This window comes from Amphiura filiformis, chromosome 10 (assembly GCF_039555335.1).
Source record: "Amphiura filiformis chromosome 10, Afil_fr2py, whole genome shotgun sequence".
In the NCBI taxonomy this organism is placed as follows: Eukaryota; Metazoa; Echinodermata; class Ophiuroidea; order Amphilepidida; family Amphiuridae; genus Amphiura; species Amphiura filiformis.
This window is the reverse complement of record NC_092637.1, coordinates 16,032,269-16,056,339: the sequence shown is the minus strand read 5'-3', so window position 1 is coordinate 16,056,339 and position 24,071 is coordinate 16,032,269. Positions and strand designations below refer to the sequence as shown.

The window sequence follows — 24,071 nt, the reverse complement described above, 5'->3', positions numbered from 1 at the left end:
CTCAAATTTCACCGGGGAGGGGCACTCAAGTATATATGATAATGTAGGCCTATACGCATGTGTGGCCAACTTTTTAAACACCCCCTAAAACGAGTTTTACCCTACCAGCAAATTTAGGATCAATAGGCCTAAGCTAACTTAATACACTAAAGGAAGTTTTGGATGAGAAAACGGACATTTTGATGAGAAACGGCCAAAATGGTGAGAATTTAAATTTTCTCATTCTTTTGGATGAGAAACTTCCTGGTGTGTGTGTCAATCATTATTGTCTTATTAAAATCCGGGACTTTGGTTGACCTGTGCTAGACTCCAGCACATGTTAATGACGCAAAGACAGTTGTGGTAACACCATGGTCGCAGACCTGCAAAAAAGCTCAAAAACAGATAGTAATGAAACCAGTTTTATTTTCCTTGCTCTAGCGAGTTCACAGAGAAGGTGTTTCTAGTACAATGCAGCGTCGGACTCTAGCTGAGAGCGTAGCCTGAGTCCAAACGGACTCCAAGAAGGGCTCTCCATACACAAATGAACAAACACAAAGGAAAGTAGTCTCCTCCGTGACCAGCTTGATTTCGATGGAGCGAAACCAAATTGGCTGCAGAGGAGACGGGTAATTTTGCCATGCAAATGAGGTGAGTGCCCTCTCAAGAATAACTACTCTCTGCCAACGGTCTGAATGACTTTCCCTGAGTTTGGGACCTCTATTTATGTGTTTTTGGAAGCTGCCCATGATGCAGTCATGTCTACAGTAGAATTCATCTCGACCTTTGCAGGACTTAACCCCATTAAAAGCTATTAAACCAAGATAACACTCATTGAAACAGCTCAACTGATTAAATCGGATCTTCTCTGGTTGTGCACAAGTGACTGTTTTCATGTGCGATATCGCAATAAAGCTGGTTTCATAGCTTCAGTTGAGTAACCGATTATAAAGGAAACGAAAGGAAACAATGAGCAACATAATGATTTTTGACTTAACACGGTTTAGAAATAATTTCTTCATATTTTTGGTGTTATCTGTCGTTTACATGTCCTTCCTAAAACACAAAAGTACGACCCTCTCCAAACACCTAAATTAGCTAAAAATTTAGGACATGTTACAAAACTTTATTTTCTAGAACCTATTTAGAATAATTTAAATGTAGCTTTTACCGGTTTTTTTTTTGGCATCCTTCAGAAGTGAGCGGTCCGATACCAATATTTTCGGTCAAATCTCCATTCAAATAACACGGGGAGTTGGCTAGCTATGCCTTGCCCTCACTCATATTTTACAAAAGTACGACCATTTCTGAACATCTAACCTAGCTGTAATTTTAGGTCATGTTAGAGAAATATATTTGCTAGAAGTTTTGGAGAATAAATAAAATATTGGCTGGTTATTTTTCACACAGTGATGTTAACTAGGCAAGTGTCCATTCTCCCAACATACATCATTTGTAGGGTCACGCGTCAATGGTGAGAGCACTGTGTATTGTGTATAGGAAAACGGACAGTAACTGCAGTATGCACATCAGCAGAAATGTTGGTTACGAAACCATTACTCAGCAGAAATTATGGTTATGAAATTTGATGACGTGGAGCTTATAAATTTAGTACGTTCAAAACAATTTAATACATTTTCATAATTAACATTAACGTGTCATCTAGTGCCAGGGGGAACTTGTTTACCAAATTGTGAATATTCGTCCTTCACAACAAGTTATATACATTCATGAATAGACCGATTCCTGATATCACCCGTAGATTATCTTGTTAAATTGTATGAACCATAATCATAATTAGTAATCTTAACACACATTAACATGGCTTATCCGTTTGAATTGCCCTAAATCGGGTTACTATCATAATAGTCTTTGTTGCTCTATTATTATGAACACGGAAACTCTGGTAGAAAATATGTACCTATTATTAGGTGTTTTTAACCAAAATTGTAAACATCTATTTCCGTGAGAAAATACATGATCTAAATGAAAATAACTTGGGACTGAAGAATTTGTTGGCCTAATTTGTTTTGTGATAAATTATGATAAATTTAACGAACTGACAATGAACTTTCCGTTACAATACCGTAAACGTTCGCCTAATGGCGCTATGGAGTTCATGGAAATGAGAGAGCGCCATCCCTGTAAAAGCCGACTATTATCACTGATCATTAAGGATACGTGTAGTTAAAGGGTGAAACCTATCGACATATACAATCATGAACAAGATCAAACAAACTTGTTCATGATAATGCGGTAATCATTCACCTGATACGTTGTGGCCCAGTGAGCAGAGCATTAGACTATATAGTGCGAGGATAAAGAGAACTTGTGGAGAAGATTGATGGTTCGAATCTCATGCAGTAATTTCTGTCAGATTATGATGTCTGTCAATGTATTTTCTGATTTGAGGAAATTTTATTCTCTATATTCTTGATTTTATCTTTAACATTGTTTATATATTTTTATTATTTTATCTTTTATGTGTCTTTTTTCATGATTCTTTGTTTTTCTATGGGTTTTATCGTTTCTTTTTCGTTGTATAGAGTAACACTATCCATTCAATCAAATGTTGTCATGAACCTATTTGATCGTATTCGCTACTTGCACGGTTCCGCCATTATGCACTATGTGCGGGAGAGCCTCGAACTGGCAGCATACATGAAAGGAAGAATTATGTAACCTTACACAGAACGTTATGACTAGTTCAATTCCCATTCATGTATGCTGCCAGTTCGAGGCTCTCCCCGCACATAGTGCATAATGGCGGAACCGTGCAAGTAGCGAATAGACATTTGTTATGTGTGTGAGACGAACTGTCGCGAGCGACAAGTCTTTCAATTCGCGCGAGTGTCCTTGCCTATGCTTCAGTGGTCATAAGAAGTATATCGTTTTATTCGAAAGGGGGGGGGGGGTGGGGTCCCAAATATACGGGGTCATAAAGTCTTGGAAAGAAAAATAGGAGGGGGTCATAAAATGTTTCATGACCAAAATGTAGGGAGTCACACGATGACCACAGATAGTGTGTTTATTTTATTCAACAAGACTGATTTCAATACAATTTTGGGGTTGGGGATCATAAAATATTTGTTGCCGAAATAGGGGGTGCGCAATTTTATTGACGCAGACTTTTTGTAAATTTGGGACCCCCCTTCCGAAAAAAATGATAGCCCCCTAAGAGGATTCAAAAGATAACCTCTGCCCCAATAATCCCTAGCTATATTTGTTTGAAACTGTTCCACGGAGGATGTATCATAATAGGCTCAGTCTTCAAATGATATAAATAAAATTTGAATGAGTGAACGAACAAAATCATACAACGACCAATAGAGGCCTTGCATGTGACGTATCATCCCGTAAATATGGCGGACGACTCAAATGCATTCAACAAAAGCATGATTGCAATCTACCGTGACAGTTCGTCTCACACACATAACCCTGCACTACGATCAAATAGGTTGATGGCAACATTTGATTGAATGGACTGCACTCCGCCATAACTACGGTGAAGGACACCGGCTCAAATCCTTTGTTTGGAGCCAATCGATAATTTCATGCAGGGCCTCTATAGAGGTTGTGCATATGACGTATCATCCCGTAAATATGGCGAATTACTCAAATGCATTCAACAAAAGCATGATTGCATCTACCGCAATAGTTCGTCTCACATACATAACAAAATGCACTACGATCAAATAGGTTGATGACAAAATTTGATTGAATGGACTGCACTGCGCCATGATTACGGGGAAGAAACCGGTTCAAATCCTTTGTTTGGAGCCAATCGATAAACGCATGCAAGGCCTCTATAGATAAATGACTGACTATCATTGAATACTGGCCAGGATTCCACAACACAATGAGAACATGTTATAAGGCGCTTTGGAAGGCACACAATACCCCCAATGGCTTTCCATATTATGTGCACCCAACAACTATTCAGTATCGAAGTTACGTAATGTTACTACGTCAACGGGATCACGCGCTTAAGTAATGAACCACGATCGAAACAATCACTACACAAAAAAGGCATACCAAAATAGCGTGATCGTAATGATCGCCATACAAACAGTGCACGGAGTAACGTAACTACTTCGTGGTCTGATAGTTATATGATCAATGGTCTGATCTACTTGGGTTCGATCCTTTTAAGAAAAGAAAAATAGCTGATCATTTATAATGCATAAATGATTAAAGTAATGTAGTTACACAATTTGAAACATTGAGGCCGTTCTATTTTTCAAAGGTCATTTAACTGTTAAATGTAGTGGAATATATCACGCATTGATAGGTAGCAGGTGGAGCAAATTTTGTCCGCGGTTTTTGTTGCCGTTTGTTCGCAGTGCCTATTTTAGTATTTATCTAAAAAAATCAGAAAATAAAAATTAAATTTAAAAAAAAATCACAATATTCGTTCATAAAATGGGGACAAAATCCAAAAACATTTCTTGACACTTCTTCACATAAAAGTGGGGCAGTAATCAAGATTCGAACCCGTACCCTTCATTATTCAAGGCGCACCCTCTGCCGACTGAGCTAACGGGTCAAACAGCATAATGGTGTAATTTTGAACTGAAGAATATTTAAAAAAAATCGAAGAAATTACAATGTTATAGAAAGATTTACCAAAATGAGTTAGGTATAACGTATGAATCGATTTACAAATTGGCACATTGAGAAAGAATACCTGAAAAAAACACCCCAAAACATTTGCTGCTCTAGCAACTAACCTAGTGACCTAAAGTATTGGGTCATGTCACGGTTTTTTTCTGAGGCATTATGTCCAGGTTGCTCAATTTAACATACACGTATCCTTAATGCTGTTGAGATTTTACTAGGAGGGCGCTCTCACATTTCTAAGAATCCAATAGCGCCATTAGGCGAACGTTTACGGTATATTACATCAGTCGTCCAGAACATTGCAAGAACTCTAGGATCACCAACAGGAAGACCGCTGGTTAAGTACTGATAGAATAAAACTGATTGTGTGATTTTATTGTATATGCAATACTAGTATTGTTACCAAGCATACTTTGTTTTCAATTAAAGACTTAGATTTCGTTAGCTTAATCAAACAGTGTATTTGTGTTGTGCATTCGTGTGAGTTCGGGTACAAGGTAATTTTGGCCTTGAGTTAGTACGACTCGTAACACTGTGATATGCTCGCTATGAAATGAACAATGCAATTTTTTTCCAAAGCTCACTACATGTACCATTCCGAGGCAAGATGCTCACAACGACCAAATCGCAACAGTTGAAAAAAGTTACTAGGCCTTGATCGTTGAAAGGCCCAGTCAGTGATCCCAGCGCAAGTGTAAAAAATTAAAATTGTGAATGTGAATGGCAAATAATTCAAATTGTCATTTGGCATTTTTGAAATGAAATGAAATTGGGCAAATAACAAAGAAAACAGCAGTATTGACGAAGTTGAAGCCCCATTCAAATACAGGTAGCTAATTTAAATATTGTACCTTTAGCTACATGTATTTAAATACACGGCTTTTTGCTGAACCACTAGTAGACTATGTTAGCACATCTATGACAATGACAAAGGTACAAAAATCTAAATTTTGATGATTTTTACGATCGTCCGGATGAGCAAATCGCTGAATGGGCCTTTAATACTACATGTAGTATTACGTATTTTCTATACTAGTATTAGGCAAAGTAAAAAATAATACATGTTTCTCGTCCAGGTTTTGGAAAAATAGGAGGAAGAGGGGCTTTTTATTTTTTATTGAAAAAATGCCCTAAATTGCCCTATTTAGTCGCTTTTTATCCTTTTATCCGTAAAGATTAGAAGCTAAAAAAAATGAAGAGGCTCTTTTTATTTTGTTGTTTTGAGATTTCAACCCCTCTGGTTATCACAAAACACTTCACAAATGCTTCTAATACTATTGTAAAGGCTTAAGAAGAAGTTGCAACTTCTCTAGTATCTTTACAAATAGTTATGACAGAAAGATTGCAAAATAAAAATAAAAATGCAAAATCTTCAAAAAGGAAGCGGGAGGGACGAGAAACATGTTTTTTTTTATTTACTTGGCCTTATGTAATTTTTTCCAAATTGTGACCTCATCTCAATTTATTGTTCTTTTTGTGTCAAACGTCATTCTAGGACGAAGCCTTGATAAATTCTACTTAGTCTAGTGATTTTAAATCTACTCATCTGACCGGAAAGTTCAAATCTTTCTATTTAATATAGGAATCTCTGAAGGCGAGTGGGAAGCCATGAGCCATATAAATTGTCCAGTTTTAGCCATTTAACGAATGCGGCCCAAAGACCCTAAATACAAGAGTGGATACAAAATCTACCATTGAACACGCACAGTGGTAGATTTTGTATCCACTCCTGCATACTCTCTAAATGTGAAAGAGTGAAAAATCACTCAAAAAGAGTGAAATCTCACTCTTTCAAAGATCCATCTGAGTGACAACTCTTTTAGAGTGAAGCTCACTCTCAAGAAAGAGTGCAAAAATTCACTCCGGAAAAGAGTGAATCAGAAAAGAGCATTTATTTATTTATTTATTTATTCATTTAGGCCTATTTTATATACAAGAATATCACAGCAGTTCATAACAGCTACTATGTGCTTTAAATTGTTGTGATGCTAGGCCCCAGGTTAGGGTATAGGGCCCGGTCTAGGAATATTGAACTGGTCTAAAGCTTAAGCACACACACAATGTGTCGAACTTCAGTGTGGGATGAATGATGAAAAACTATCTATTTAGTGAAGCTAATAGTCAAACTGTTCAATGGTGAGTACACTTAGGTGTAGGACATAACACTTGGCAAATACCATGTTTACGGTCACAGTCTGGAGAAGCGTGATGCGGCGTAACCTACATAAGCTTACATATGCGTACATGTAAACCGGCACTGGGCCGGTAACAAACTGCTCACATATGACGTAAGCTTACTGCCGCCGTTGTCTCCAGACCAAGTGTATACTTGCTACGAGTTATGACCTACACATAAATGTAATCACTATTGAGTATGCTGTCTATTTCTTCATCAAATCCGCTTTCTTTTCGCCATTCATTCACACACTGTTCGCCATTTTGTTACACGAGTTCAACAAACATCGGCCGATTTTCGGCGCTTCTGATTGGCTGACAGTTCACTCCAAGAAAGAGTGAGATTTTGCGCCACCTTTGAGCGAGTGAGGCTCACTCGAAATCGCGAGTGAAATTATGTGTACTGTTTTCACTCTTTTAGAGCTAAAACCCACTCTTTTAGAGCTAACTTAAGGGCTGGGGTATGAACGTTTGGACAGTATTTCTTTTGGGACATTAGAGCACATCAGACATATCGAATTGCATTCTGAATACGAAGAATGTCATTCTGATATCAAAACAATTTTGATTTTTTGAAATTCGCAATTTAATACACATTTTATGGCAAATCATTAAAATTGATATTTTTGATATTTAACAGTACTTGAAGTAAACTTTATAAATCCGATGATTTATACTTAAAGTGTATGTAGGTGGGATGAAAAGCCGACGATCAATTGAAAATTTTGACCTTTCGTATAGAAGATATGGATTTTTTTCCCCAAAACACCAAAAAAAATTAGGTCTTTTTTTTTGTTTAAAATTTTCAATTGACCGTCGGCTTTTCCTCCTGCTACATACACTTTAAGAATATATCATTAGATTTATATAATTTACTTCGAAGACTGTTATATATAAAAAATTTGAAAAATATCAAATTTTTATAATTTGTCATAAAATTTGTGTTATATTAGGCCTATGATTTTCAAAAAATGAAAATTATTTGATATCAGAAAGACATGCTTCGTATTCAGAATGCAATTCGATAGGTCTGAGGTGCTCTCATGTCCCACAAAAAATACTGTCGAAAAGCAATAAACGCTCATTTTAGATCCCTTAAATTCACTCTGAAATTTGGAGTGTTTTTTCACTCTTTTACATTTAGAGAGTAGGGTCCCCAATATTGATCAATATTTTGATAGTGTATGGGCCGCATAAAGAACTGCAGTGTACTTCCTAATTAATACATTGATTTTATAGGCAATCCGACAAGGTAATAAATATCGCATTTATGTCATAGGTCTTGCTTTTCTTGAGTTAAGGGGTGGGGTATGAACGTTTGGACAGTATTTATTGTGGGACATTAGAGCACATCAGACATATCGAATTGCATTCTGAATACGAAGAATGTCCTTCTGATATCAAATAATTTTGATTTTTTGAAATTTGCAATGTTATACACATTTTATGGCAAATGATTAAAAATTGATATTTTTGATATTTAACAGTACTCGAAGAAAACTTTATAAATCTGATGATTTATACTTAAAGTGTATGTAGGTGGGATGAAAAGCCGACGATCAATTGAAAACCTTTTGTATTGAAGATATGGATTTTGTTCCCAAAACACCAAAAAAATTAGGTCTTTTTGGGAAAAAAAATCCATATCTTCAATATGAAAGGTCAAAATTTTAAATTGATCGTCGGCTTTTCCTACCAGCTAAATTTACTTCGAGGACTGTTATATATCAAAAATGTGAAAAATATCAAATTTTAATAATTTGTCATAAAACTTGTATTATATCGTGAATTTCAAAAATGAAAATTATTTGATATCAGATGCAGAAAGACATTCTTCGTATTCAGAATGCAGATATATCTGATGTGCTCTCATGTCCCACAAAAAATACTGTCGAAACGCTCAAAACGCTCATTCCAGATCCTTTAAGGCCAATAATGTATTATCAAAATGAAAGTTTCGGGCGTTTTTCCCTTCCCGAGAAAAATCACGCACATAGGGCGGCAATGACATACCACGTATATCAAATTTTGGATCTTCTTTATAGAACCCCGTATTCCTCTTGTATGTCAGCTTTATGAGTGCAAATACCACTATTTATAGGTCATGGTCCCATCTGACCAGCCTTAATGCACAACGAGAAAAGACGATAGACGTCATAATGCAAATGACCCCTTTTTATATACTTGAGTATAGCCAAATCAATAGACTTTACAGATCCAGTAGAGCGTGTTACAAAAAAGAAGGGATTTTTTCACTTCACTGACCAAACAGCCGTGAACATATTAAATACCGGTACAAAACTATTAATATTATAGTTTTGTATTAAAATAAGTAGCCTATTTATAATAGGCCTATCGAGCCGCATTACGGCCGGCCATCAGATAGGCCTATTTTGAGTGTGCACATCACTAAATCCAAACATCATTTGCGTGTATGTTTCAACTTGATTGGATTTTACTCTTATTACTTAGCCACGATACCATATACCTGGATCATCTACCAGAAACTAAAAGTTTGTAAAGTTATACCTGTACGTCTTCTTGGTCTACGTACCTTGACTGCGGAACTTGGTCTTCAAAGATAGTCCGCCTTTTATCTATTTTGATGACTATCATTTGAATGTTGTGTAGGCCTATACCATAAAGGACGATTAACACCGAGTCTGATTTTGGCCAGTACATTACAGAGAGGGTAAGTCAGTCTGAGACTATATAATATTTTATGTTTTTCTTATGCTTATTTCTTGTAATATTGTATTTTAAAAATAACTTTTATGTGTAGGCCTAGTAATAGTAAATAATTTTGATGTTTTAAGGGGTGGGGGGGTGAACCTTTGGACAGTATTTATTGGGACATTAGAGCACATCATATAGGGGAGAGCGTGGCACAATGGTTAGGGTACTTGCCTTTAGTGCATGAGGTCCCGGGTTCGATTCCCGGCGGTGGCGATTTGCTGGGATATTGACTTGGAAAAAAAAGTCTGAAATTAATTGGCAACTTCTGTAGATTAAATTCAGACTTCCGCTCTTCCATGGTTCATTTAGAATTGGGTAAATGAATCATGAAAGTACTCCGTCCTTCGGAGGGACGTTAAGCCGTCGGTCCCGTGTACAGATAGCCATACCTGTACATGTATCTCGCAGCCAGTTTCGAAAAGAGTAGGGTGTTAACCCCTGACTGTTCCCAATCCGTCCCGGTGTTCAAATGGACCCCAATGGAAATAAGCTTCAATAGAGGCTTTCTTGGGTTATCCAGGGTTGTCAAAACCCGAACAAAAAAAAAAAAAAAAAAAAAAAAAAAAATCAGACATATCGAATTGCATTCTGAATACGAAGAATGTCCTTCTGATATCAAATAATTTTGATTTTTTGAAATTCGCAATGTAATACACATTTTATGACAAATGATTAAAATTGATATTTTTGATATTTAACAGTACTCGAAGTAAACTTTATAAATCTGATGATATGTACTAAAAGTGTATGTAGGTGGGATGAAAAGCCGACGATCAATTGAAAATTTTGACCTTTCGTATTGAAGATATGGATTTTTTTCCCAAAACACCAAAATAAAAATTAGGTCGTTTTGGGAAAAAAATCCATATCTTCAATATGAAAGGTCAAAATTTTCAATTGATCGTCGGCTTTTCCTCCCAGCTACATACACTTTAAGAATGTATCATTAGATTTATAAAATTTACTTCGAGGACAGTTTATATCAAAAATGTGAAAATATCAAATTTTAATAATTTGTCATAAAATTTGTATTATATCGTGAATTTCAAAAATGAAAATTATTTGATATCAGAAAGACATTCTTCGTAATTCAGAATGCAATTCGATAGGTCTGAGGTGCTCTCATGTCCCACAAAAAAATACTGTCGAAACCCTCAAAACGCTCATTCCAGATCCCTTAAGGGGGTACTACACCCCTGCCCAATTTTGTACCTATTTTTGCATTTTTCTCAAAAATTATAGCGCATTGGTGACAAGTAAGATATGTATATTATAGGGGCAAGGACTACAACTACTGCAGTGGAAATTTTATTTCAGCACAGACAACAGTTGTGGAGTTACAGTCAAAAATGAGGGAAAACCAATATTTGATCAATAAATCAATAACTACTTGACGTGAGTTGCTGAATTTTCAGTGGAGTAGTTGTAGTCCTTGCCCCTATAATATACATATCTTAGTTGTCACCAATGCGCTATAATTTTTGAGAAAAATGCAAAAATAGGCACAGAATTGGCCAGGGGTTGTAGTACCCCCTTAAGATTGTAAAAAGTAACGCAATTTGACTATTTGCCACGATGTTATTTTGAATAAATATGAAATGAAATGAAATGAAATGAAATGAAATGAAATGAAGACTAATATATCAGGTATCAATATTATACTAGTCTCAGAAGTCAGAAGTCAGTAGTATACTCGACTCATATCATTATCATAATTTTTTTTTTCAAACTTTGTCTGATTATGGTTCAATATCAGAACATTAAAAAGTAGATCGTCATGTCTTTTATACTGGGCACTCAAAAGAGGTGGTGCTGTCACATTTTGCTAAATTATTTTGTCTTCTTATTCCTATATTTTTGCTAAAATCCATCACGAATAAATGGTTTTGGTCTTATTTTTTGAAGAGAAATTATTAATCTAATGAAAACTATTGAACAAATGAATAAATTAATTAGAAAATGCTGCAAAAGCATTTTCCCATGTTTTTATCTGTTCTACAGGAACAACCTATTTTCTCCATGTTATTTCTATACAATTGGACCCTATTAGTAACAGTTAAAAATAATACAAAGATACCGTACTCAGATATACATCAGTTTGTTTCACCCTGTTAGGGTTTTGATTGTTGGTAGACCCGTATCATGGTTTAGTTTAATGCTTGGTGACATTTTAAAAATATTGTTGTAGGGTGTTTTCATGACTTTCATATAACCCGACATTTTAATGTTATTAAAACGTTTTTACCTAAACCAAAAGCCAAAATATAACTTAGTTAAAACGTTTTTAAAACGTTTTTGTGTTTGCTGGGATGTTTACGTTTACAATATTGAATAAAGGAAGAAAAATACATGGCCCAGCTATACATTTGTTGTCTGTTATGAAAGAACCGTTTGTGTGTAGAGATTAAACCAAATTTTTCGAAACTAGATTTTAACTTTACATTCCATGAAACACGAAATTCCCCCTGATGAACCTGTCCTTATGTAATATTTAAATGCACTCTCTTTTACATTCCAATCACGTTATTAAATCTCAATATAAAATGGAGTAAAAAGAGTAACAGATACATAGATTTTTAGACATTAAAATGTCTAATTAAAAACTACCTTATTTAAGAGCGATTTTACAATTTCATGATCAAAATGAAAAAATGTCATCAATTAGACGTTATTTTATATGAATTTCATGAAGTGCACTGTCTTTTAGTATACCAAATTTGGTCAAACTATATAAATAAATAATGCAAATAATCCAAAGTGTCAAATACCCATGCTTTTTTGCCTAAAAACACCATCTTTCAATGCCTACACATACGAACAACACTCGCTTTTTAAAGAGAATTCTTGTTTAGTATTAGGCGCTAATTTCTCGCTAATTCTCCACGCAGAGTGCTCCCACGTGTGCACGTGGGAACAAGAAAATCGTATGAGTGTTACAATATCTACATTTTGATATCAAATTCATGTAGTTCCCTGATGGAGACAGCAAGAATGAATATTTACACCCTATGGCCCATAGGCTATATTCCATGTAGTTTGTAGTTTGATTAAAATTCATTTTAGCGCCATTGTAGCCCGAATTATTGACATACGGAAAAATAATTTTTATTTTTATTAAAAAATTAATAGGAATTTGCTAATCTTCAGACACTGTTAGTGAGTGTTACCCCGAGACTTCATCCGAGGTCCTCATCCAGCGACGAGATACAAAATCTAACTTTATATTTCTATAAAGCATTTATTCTAATCTTTCGAACTAATGCAGTACTGTTAAATGACAGCCACTTTGGAAAGAGCTCGAAGAATTGACACAATCTTACCTGTACAACTGGTTTCTTCTTAAAATTTGTAATAACCAAAGACTATAGTAATATAGGACTATAGTAATATTCCTCGTAAATTACGACGAAAGTGTCATCAACGTAACGGGCCCAGAACATGGGGTGACGGTGCGGTATGGGCGCGAATCTCAACCACTCCATCAAAATGTGAACGGTATTATATTATTATTATTATTATTATTATTATTATTATTATTATTATTATTATCATCATCATAACAGTAAAATCGAAATGCATATTATTTATTATCATTTTTGTATCCAGATAACAGACAGCTTGAAAAATATTTGGAAAAATGATGGCAGAAAATAAAGCAGTCAATCAGAATACAAATGACACAAAGCCAAGGGATGGGCAAGATTCAACTTCGACATCTTGCGGATGTGGTCCTTGCTCACCGTCATGGGCTCTTCGATTCGCAAATCCCAAACTTTTTGCTGTCATCGCCGGTATCATGTTTGCGCTCAACGTTATGTCAAACACATACGTTGGTGGCGTACTTTCAACAATCGAGCGAGCTTTCCAGATTTCGAGTTCTACTGCAGGTTCTTTGCTGATTATCGATGATGTGGTTCAATTGGCGCTAATCTTCTTTGTTTCATATTTTGGACACAATGCTCACCGACCGCGAATCCTTTCAGTCGGAGGTAAGTAACAGAGGTATGAACTCACAGGCGTAGCTGGGGGAACGATGCCCTCATAGACCGTCGGCACGTTAAAGATTGTCGGTACACACGGTACACGACAGTTCTCGGGACCGTGTGCACTGACTGTCCAGGAATAAGGGGCTGTGCAATAATTATGAGCTCTGGTGAGAGGGTAAAATGGGAGGGGAGGGGGAGAAAGTTTTGGCGAGCCAAGGGGGGGGGGCAAGCAATTTTGGGAATGCCGACAATTTTGATTATTATATTATGCTGTACCAATTATGTAAAATCAGCCGTTTTTTGCTGATGGAGTTTGAATGGAGCATTTAAAAAAGTGCAAAACATTTCAAAAACTCAATAAGGCAACATTGTTTGCTGAAACGCACACAAGTAAGTGCAATTTATGGATCAGATACTAAGAACCTTTATTACTGAATTTTCAAAATATGTTTGCAAATTGTTTTGCTAACTTTTTTTTGAAAATGTTTTGAAAAATTAAAATTTTCCTGATTTTTCATGCTTTCGGCGACCCTACTTGAAAAGTCCACCGGGCCATAAAACAGTGTTTTTATCTGTCGCCTAAAGAATATCTTTATTATTTCTACCTACCCACAGGTATTCTCTACGGGGTTGGCTTAATCATCTGCGCCATGCCCCACTATGTGACAGAACCACTAGACCCCGCATCCGTTATCTTCGGAAGTGACCAGTTCTCCTCCTCAACAAGCACATATGAAGACGGTCTATGCATTGTCGCTACCGGCGACCTCGTGAATATTTCTGATTCTGCCCGTAATGCGTGTGATGATGGTGATAATGGACGTACATCCTCGATATCATTGCTGCTCATTGGCCGGGCTTTAACTGGTGTCGGCTCGTCGACTTTCTATCCTCTTGCATTCTCCTATTTGGATGACGGGCTTAGCAAGCACCAACTTCCTACATATACAAGTAAGGCTAATGTCTTCTTTAGGGATCAAATCAAAATTCGACCGCCGGTTCAAGGCGGTTTTCGCTGGAAACCACCCGGAACTGGCGGTCAACCGGCGGTCAACAGGCGGTCGAGTTTTGATTTATTCACTTATACAATATTGTTACGAGTCGTACTTGACGCAAGGCCAAAATCACCTTTTACCCAAATTCACACGAATGCACAACACAAATACACTGTTGATTAAGCTAACAAAATCTAAGTCTTTAATTGAAAGCACGTTATTATGATTGGTACAATATATTATGACAACAAATGCTCATACACAATAATCAAATATAAACACTCTTTATCTATTTAGTACTTATCCAGCATTCTTCTTCTTGATGATCATAAAGTTCTTGCAATGTTCTGGACGACTGATGTAATATATCCTTATTCACTTGTCCTGCGAAATTCAGCGAAGTCCATTGTACACTTGCACTTATAAATATCTTTGCGTATGAAATCCTCACACGAAAATGATGCTGCTTGCTCCTATTACTTGTCTTCTTGCGCTGCTTTCTCCGCAATATATCTCCTTGCGCTGCTTTCTCCAATAATGGTGTTTCTTTCACCAATCACTCTTTTTCCAGGGAACAGGTTTCTTTAACACAGCTCCACTGTTTTTGACAGATGCGTGGCCTTCACAAACCCAGCAAACTCCAGCAATTCGACAGAAGAACTTTAATCCTTTGATGAGGAAGAGCTCATTTGTTTGCTCGCTATCTCCTTCGTTGCTGTATTAAAATAGTTCAATTATTGGCTACATAAACTGGTTAAAATGTACTTCTTTTAGTACTCATGCAAAAACCCATCATCTATTAATAAACCATTACTTCAATCACATTTTCACAACATTGCTGCAATCTTGGGATTTCCCAAGATTAATTATACACATTCACCTTTCACATTACATCACTTCCTGGGTTTTTTTTTCTGATGGTGCAATAATGAACTGGGGATTCCCAAGTTCCAAACATAGCTCTGACTTTGTTTACAATAATTTGGGGTGAATTCGAAATGACTTTCCACACCATTATCTTGCAATTACAAGGGGCTTTCCCATCTCATGAAATACTTTCAGCTTGTAAACAAAGTTAAATAATTAAACTAAATTACTCAGGGTACATCACACCCTCCCCGTTAAAAGAAGAAAGTAAGAATGTAATGAAAACTTTCTTAAATGTTTTCTTCTTTTACATCAACTTCAACATATTATTAACTTTGAGTATTTAACTCATCATACACAATGACTACTTGTCACACACAACTTCCCTTTTAAAGGATTTTTTTTTTTTTTTTTTTTTATGCAATTCTGGGCAGGGCATCAGCCATCACATTGTCTTTTCCCTTAATATGTTTGATGTCCAGATTGTACTCTTGCAAGGTCAAACTCCACCTCACCAGTCGTTGGTTTTTGTTCTTCATCCTGTTGATGAAGGTGAGGGGATTGTGATCTGTGAAAACAAGCACATGGTATACTGGGGTACCCAAATACACATCAAAATGTAGCAATGCTAATAGCAATGCTAGACACTCCTTCTCAATTGTGGAGTAATTTCTCTGGTGCTTGTTGAATTTCCTTGAAAAGTAACATATAGGGTGGTCAATTTGATCTTCACCCTCTTGCATCACGCCACCTCCACAGCCTATGTCACTGGCATCAACAGTCAACTTGAACTGCTTCTGAAAATCAGGTGCAGTAAGTACTGGTGAACTCATGAGTATTGATTTGACTTTGTGAAAAGCATTTTCACACTGTTCTGACCAAATGAATTTTGCATCTTTATTCAACAAATCAGTCAAAGGACTAGCTATCTCTGAAAAGTTTGGAAAGAACTTTCTATAATAGCCAACCATTCCTAGAATTCTTATGAGTGCCTTCTTGTTTACAGGTGTGGGGTATTGTTCAATTGCTTCAACTTTGGCTTTGATAGGTTTCACCTGACCTTGACCTACAACATATCCCAAGTATGTGACTGTGGCATGGCAAAACTCACTTTTTACCAGATTGACTGTCAATTGTACTTCAGACAGCTTCTTAAACAATTGATGGAGTTGTTCCATGTGTTGTTCCCAAGTTTGACTGTAAACAATCAAATCATCTACATACGCTTCACGTCCCTCTATGTCTGCCACAATTTGGTTCACCATTCTCTGAAATGTTGCAGGTGCGTTTTTCAACCCGAATGGCATAACTTTGTATTGGTAAAGACCAAATGGTGAACAAAAAGCAGAAATCTCTTTGGCACGGTCTGTGAGTGGAACCTGTCAGTACCCTTTCAAAAGATCAAATTTGCTAACAAATTTTGCATTCCCAATTTTGTCTATGCATTCATCAATTCTTGGAATTGGGGACGAGTCTGTCTTTGAATGAACATTTGCAGCTCTCATATCTGCTACTAATCTGTATGAACCATCAGGCTTGGGAACACGAATGCATGGTGAACTCCACTCACTACTACTTGGTTCTATAATATCATTGTCTAGCATATAATTGATCTCATTTTTGAGATGTTCCATTTTCAATGGATTGACTCTGTAAGGATGCTGCTTGATTGGTTTTGTATCACCAACATCTACATCATGAAATGCAGCATTTGTTCTACTTGGTGTATCAGGAAATATATTGTCAAATTTGTGAATCAAATTTGCAATTTGACTTTGTTGATCTTGAGAAAGATGACCTAACTTCGAGTCCAAATTAGTGAGCACATCAGAACTGTTCAATTTTACATTATACTCTTTGTGCTCCAGCTCTTTATCCTGGTCAAATGTGACATCAGAATTGTCAACTTTACTATTGTCTACATTGGCGATTTTGTCTATATCGGCATGTTTGTCTACATTATCAGCATGTTTTACTGTACACACAGGTTTTGAAATGCCATTGTCACTTCTTTTAACATACTCTTTGAGCATATTTATGTGGCATAACTGCCTGCTCTTGCGTCTACCAGGAGTCTTGATTATATAATCTACTTCACCCACTTTTGATTCTACCTCACATGGGCCATGATATCTGGCTTGCAATGGGTGTCCTGGAATTGGAAACAGCACTAGAACTTTGTCACCTGGTTTGAACACTCTCTCTTTGGCATGTTTATCATACCATTGTTTCTTTTTGGCCTGACCCTGTTTCAAGTTTTCTTTGGCGATATCAGTTACTCTGTTAAGCCTATGCTTAAAATTGGAGACATAATCCAATAAATTGATATCTGATTTATCATTGAGCCACTTTTCTTTCAACAACTTTTAGGGCCCGCGCACTGTGTGTCCAAACACTAACTCAAAAGGACTAACTCCTAAGGTTTCCTGAACAGCTTCCCTAGCAGCAAACAACAACAAGTGTACTCCCTCATCCCAGTCCCTCTGAAATTCCAAACAGAAAGTTTTGATCATGTTTTTCAAAGTTTGGTGGAACCTTTCTAGTGCACCTTGTGATTCTGGATGGTAAGCACTTGAGGCAGAGGATGATTTAAGCACTTCCCAGCAAGTCTTGCGGTTAGCACAGCTGTGTGAGTGAACATGACACCACTGCCCGCCCACTGCATACACACGTGCATGGTTAAATTTGAATTTGGACAGATATATTTACAATAAAAACACCTTCTAGAAGTTGATCGATTTCACATTTTATGTTATCTACAGAAGTCGTGAATTATCCTTCATGCATACATCACTTTAGATCTGAAATCGACCAAGTAATAATGACACACGGGCAATTCTAAAACAACATCTTTTGCACAGAGTTCAATGGGATTTGAAAAGTAAAGTGGCAGTTGAAACACTAGTGATAACACTTTTACAGTGCATGATGGGGCTTCCTTAAATCATCCTCTGCACTTGAGGCATACTGTTCTATACCTAATTGATACATGACCTGCTGAAACACTCCAGAAGTAAAGTTTGATCCTTGGTCTGACTGTATGGACTTGGGGAGCCCCACAAATGTGAAGAACTTAGTTAAAGCTTTCACTATAGTCACTGCTTTAATATTTCTCAAGGGTATGACTTCAGGAAAGCGTGTTGACGCGCACATAATTGTCAGAAGGTATTGATTACCTGACTTAGTCTTTGGTAGGGGACCTACACAATCAATAAAAACCCTACTAAATGGTTCATCAAAGGCTGGAATTGGCTTTAATGGAGCAGGGGATATTTTCTGATTTGGCTTCCCTACTACTTGGCATATGTGACATGTTTTGCAATATTCAGAAACATCTTTTCTGAGAGTGGGCCACCAGAAATGTCTCAGAATTCTTTCATGAGTTTTCTTAACACCCAAATGCCCTGCCATGGGACTATCATGTGCTATGTTAATTATTTCAGTGTGGTAGACTTTTGGTACCACAATTTGATGCACTACCTTCCACTCTTCATCGGCAGGTACATCAGGTGGGCGCCATTTTCTCATTAGCACACCATCTTGCTTCTAGGGTCAATGCCCTTTGATTGATCTCTTTGAGTTCTGGGTCATTTTGTTGCTCCAGAATCAGCTTGTCATGACTTAATGGGTCTTTCAATGTTTCCCCAATTTGTTCATGCTCAGAGGCTGTGTCATTTTTAGGGGTATTTTTTATCCCCAGGAGAAGGAAGTTTATCTTCTTTCTCATTCATTGAGAAAGAAGATAAACCAAATTCTTTCATGGGTTTGATCTGCTTGCTTTCTTGAATCTCTGAACTTTTGTCTGTATGCTTCAGGCACCAGTTCATAGGCCTTGAGAACTGCCTGTTTGACTTCTTCATAATTATTACACTTCTCTATTGGTAGAGCTGAGTAAGTTTCCCTGGCCTTCCCCACAAAACTATTTTTGTTACGAGTCGTACTGACTCAAGGCCAAAAATTACCTTTTACCCGACCTCACACGAATGCACAACACAAATACACTGTTTGATTAAGCTAACAAAATCTAAGTCTTTAATTGAAAATAAAGTATGCTTGGTACATATAACAACAATATACACTAAAATCACACAATCACAGTTTTATTCTATCAGTACTTAACCAGCGGTCTTCTTGTTGGTGATCCTAGAGTTCTTGCAATGTTAATGTTCTTCTGGACGACTGATGTAATATATCCTCATTCACTTGTCCTGCGAAAATCTGCGAAGTCCAGTGTACTCTTGCGTTTATAAATATCCTTGCGTATGAAATCCTCATACGAAAATGATGCTGTTTACTTGTCTTCTCCACAATATATCTCCTTGTAACAGTAGGGTCCAATGCTCTGGAGGCCATTTCAAATTTGTAGCTACCTTTTCAAAATGTTGAAAATACTCGTCAACTTCTTTTTCTTTGAATTTAGGCACAAGCTTTACATACTTTGTAACATCAAACCCTGACTTTGAGGAGAAACTTGATGAGTATTTGTCACCTAGCTTTGCTAACTTCTCTTGTTCAAACTTGTACCTTTTCTCAATTTCTTTTTCTTTCAAATGTGCTTCTATTTGCAGCTTTGTTTGTTTTTCTTTTTCTTCAAGTTCCAACTTTTGGTGTTCAAGCGCCATCTTGTCTTGGCGAGCTTTGTCTTCCATTGCTAGTTTTTGTTTTTCAATGTCTAGCCTTTCTTGTTTTTCTTTATTTTCATTCTCTAACTTGATCATTTTCAGTTTCTCTTTTTGGTGCATTTCTATTTTCTTTTGGTCCATTTCCATTTTCCTCAGTTCTAATTGAATTTCCAACTCTTTCAACTTAAATGCTGAGTCCCCACCAATTTCAGTTTCTACTTCAAGTTTCTCTTCCAAATAGGATTCATCAAAAATGTCCTCCCCGACCAAAACATCAATCAATGCATTTTTGATTATTTGCTTTCCTTGTAGCTTGTTTTACTTTCATGTCATAATGTTTGGCAAATGCTAATAAATCAGGCTTCTTCAACTCAATTATTGGCTACATAAACTGGTTAAAATGTACTTCTTTTTTGAAGCACGAAGACCATCACACACATGTGGAGTTTCTCAATCTCAAATCTCAAAGTCCAAACAAAAGCCTCAAGCTTTTATATCAGTACTCATGCAAAAACCCATCATCTATTAATAAACCATTACTTCAATCACATTTTCACAACATTGCTGCAATCTTGGGATTTCCCAAGATTAATTATACACATTCACCTTTCACATTACATCACTTCCTGGGGGGGGGGGTTCTGATGGTGCAATAATGAACTGGGGATTTCCAAGTTCCAAACATAGCTCTGACTTTGTTTACAATAATTTCGGGGAATTCCAAAATGACTTTCCACACCATTATCTTGCAATTACAAGGGGCTTTCCCATCTCATGAAATACTTTCAGCTTGTAAACAAAGTTAAAAAATTAAATTAAATTACTCAGGGTACATCACAATATGGATTACTTGTTTTAGAATAAAGCTCTGGATGTGTTAATTCCCTGACCTCTCTGTACCAAAAAGAATGTTTTTCTTTTATGTCCTACCTACGATTCCTGACCTCGATCACTTACCCTGGCCTTGATGACTGCGTCTTGCATTGATTCATGAGCTGATTCGATTTAGTTCACAAACTTTTAACTCTCTCCACGCGGGTGTCGACTGTAGACTCAGGTGGAATATCTACCCAGGCACCCGGCTCGAGCATAGCAAGGATCGAACAAGACCGAACCTGACAACACTATCGCCATGCAATTCTTTATGACCTCCAATCCTACCACACAGTGTTGAATGGCATCAAATCGTTATTACTTTTAAAACAAAAATAACCTAATCCTTTAAGTTAAATTTCTCATGTGCTTCTGTTTCAGCACTTCTGTTCATAGCTGTAGCCATAGGCGCACCATTTGGTTTTTTTCTTAGCTCGCAGACGACGTCCATCTATGTTGATTTCGACCGGATTCCCGCCGAAAGTATTCCCGATATTCCTCAGAATGATCCACGTTGGATTGGATCCTGGTGGCTAGGATTAATAGCTTGTGGATCCATGTGGATTTTGGTATCGTTGATAATGGGCCTCTTTCCAAAACGATTGCCGAGGTCAACAGGTCAAAGATCAAATGATGATGATTGCATTAAAGAGAAAACTAACGAGGAAACGATGTCTGTAAGTGCAAATAAGTCGATCTTCAAGCAGTTTCTGTACCATGTTGGCGGCGTTTTTAAAGGTAAATAATCTTGAATCTTAAAATCTTTAAACTAACAGTGTAGAGAGCTTCTATAATAGACCTACAGGCTATCCCAGAATTACCATTAGTTATGACCAGTAGAGGCCTCAACATATTCTTGCACAATTTGACGTACAAGTGCCCGGGGGCATTCCCACTTGCGCCCTGATTAAAAAAAAAGGTTTGAAACGTGGTCCCGTATACAGAAGAGCCATACATGTACATGTATTATAGTTCGCAGTCAGTTTCAAGAAGAGTAGGGTGTTAATCGCTGACTACCCCAACCCATCCCGGAAGTAACTCCATAAGACGCCTTATTATCAAATCAAATCAATTATGGGATGAAATCAAAACTCGACCGGCGGTTGACCACCGGTTCCGTCCGGTTACCATTGTTGAGAACAATAGCAACCGGCCGGAACCGGCCGGAACCGGCGGTCAACCACCGTTTGAGTTTTGATTTCGTTCCAAGAAACACCGCAATTGCTTTTTTGTCACTTCAGCTCTCAAGCGTTTGGTAACAAATGTTCCGTTGATGTTTTTGAGTTTTGGCGCCTTGGTCGATAATGCATCTTACATCGCTCTGGGGAATTTCATCATAAAGACTCTCCAAGTTCAGTTCGTTATTAGTTCATCTTTGGCCTCCACACTTTTCGGTAAGTTTATGACCATATCGAAATAGATTTTAATTGTTACAACACAATTTTTAAAAGGACCATACAACCCTATGAAGAACCAGTGCAATATAGTAGGTTAATAAATGTGTCTCACTTGTTGGAAGTGAAATTTTACAACATAATGCACGCGTACTGAGATGTTGATACGTCTAATGAACTAGACGCACCAACATCTCAGTACAGGTGCATGATTTTGCACAATTTCTCTCCTAACAAATGAGACGCATTTATAACCGGTGCAAGGATGAACCGTTGTTTAGAACCAGGTGGTGGCCGCATTGCATTCTCTAAATTCAGTAAATTTTCATCGTCAACCGTGTAATTGAATGGGATTATTTTGAAAATTTAAAACGCTTGAAATATCACAAACAAATAGGCCTATGTTGATAAATAATATAAAACCGTTGGGGTTCGATAATAAAACCGTTGGGGTTCGATAATGAACCCCACAAAACTAACCGACTATATTGGAAAATGCCATACGGCCGGGCGGTTTCATAAGTTGCCGGCTCGATCATGTCATCCGCCGCCTGTTTAGAACAACAGAAACCGGCTCCAACCGGGCACAGTGACATCGCCCCGATATCTTCATGGTAGAAATCGCCATGGTAGGTTGAATCCACAGCCACCCATGGCCATTTATTCGGACCTTATGAGATGCATAATTAGCGAAGTGATGACCTGACTAGGGCTACTGACAATAACCGGGGTAATTGATTTCTCGCTGTGTGAGTAAGCTTGTATACGACATTGCGGTCAATCACAGGTCAATGGTTATACTGCCTCCACTGAGTAGTGAGTGCAGCTATAGCCTGCTGCGCGATGTAGTCCATACAGGACCAACGCAATATAACATAGAGTTTTGGTCAGATTTTGAGTTCAAAGCGCACGGCCAATTTTCAAAGCGCACGCTAACGACTATCATATCTGTTCAACACGTATTTTCAAGTGTATGAGACCACATCTGGTTTCTTGAGAAAAATTCATTTGCGGGAGATATTCATCATTTTCTAACCCAGTATCCGAAGATTTTCGTCTGATATCAAAATCGTGCATAGCAATTCACGTGTATCGATCCCGTGTATTCATTTCAGTGTCTCTGCTGCACCAAATAATTAAAAGCCAGGCGATGTCGGTGTGCCGGGCGGACCGGCGGTTGAGTTTTGAAGCATTCTCTAAGTATTCAACAGAATAGGTCGAATATGAGTATTTTTAAAAGGTGAATGTGGTGAGAGTGTGGGGTGTGTCGGGTGGATGTGTGGTAGTTTAATACTCGTCACTGCCGTCTTTAGGGAGTGGTCAAACAAAGTTACTATAATATCGGCTTGCTCTTCAACAATATTAATATTAAACTATAACCATGACAATAAACTGAGAGCGATATGGCATGATATCTATGAACGCTAATAATGAGGGATATAAAGAATTTACCCAGGGGAGGGCACTTAATACAAACCATACGGCTATATCCTCCCCAGAAAGATCCCAATTTTTGGACCATGCAGGTCCGAAAGACCCCGGAGTTTTAAGAATTTGCAAAGACCCACAAATTTCCCATTCCTCTCATTTATGTTTTGAGGAAGAAAATCAAGAAAGGCTCTTGATTGTGAATATGCTGTGGATATGCTATATAAGCTGTAAGCTCCCAAAGATCCAACATCATTTCCAGTTCTGCGGGGAACATACCCACCATCAACATTTGATGATGTGCCCCACCGGCATATATGTGACGTGTCATTTCAAAACCAGACACTTTTGGTACGGATCGTAAATGGAGAAATAGCCAAATATCTGCCGGTGGGT

General features: G+C 37.3%; 1 protein-coding gene across 2 annotated transcripts in view; it reads left to right on the top strand.

Annotated features, from left to right (window-relative positions):
• Positions 1-24,071, top strand: part of LOC140162556 (solute carrier organic anion transporter family member 5A1-like) — a 42,887-nt gene that overhangs the window by 4,437 nt on the left and 14,379 nt on the right. Inside the window, exons 1-5 of one of the 2 annotated variants that reach the window (XM_072185811.1) lie at positions 9,409-9,466; positions 13,117-13,499; positions 14,112-14,447; positions 21,235-21,591; positions 22,095-22,247. In XM_072185811.1, the coding sequence (XP_072041912.1) occupies positions 13,148-13,499; positions 14,112-14,447; positions 21,235-21,591; positions 22,095-22,247 (1,198 nt within the window). In that variant the 5' untranslated portion in view covers positions 9,409-9,466; positions 13,117-13,147. Of the gene's footprint in view, positions 1-9,408; positions 9,467-13,116; positions 13,500-14,111; positions 14,448-21,234; positions 21,592-22,094; positions 22,248-24,071 lie in introns of those variants that run through there. The other variant, XM_072185812.1, reaches the window with a different exon arrangement.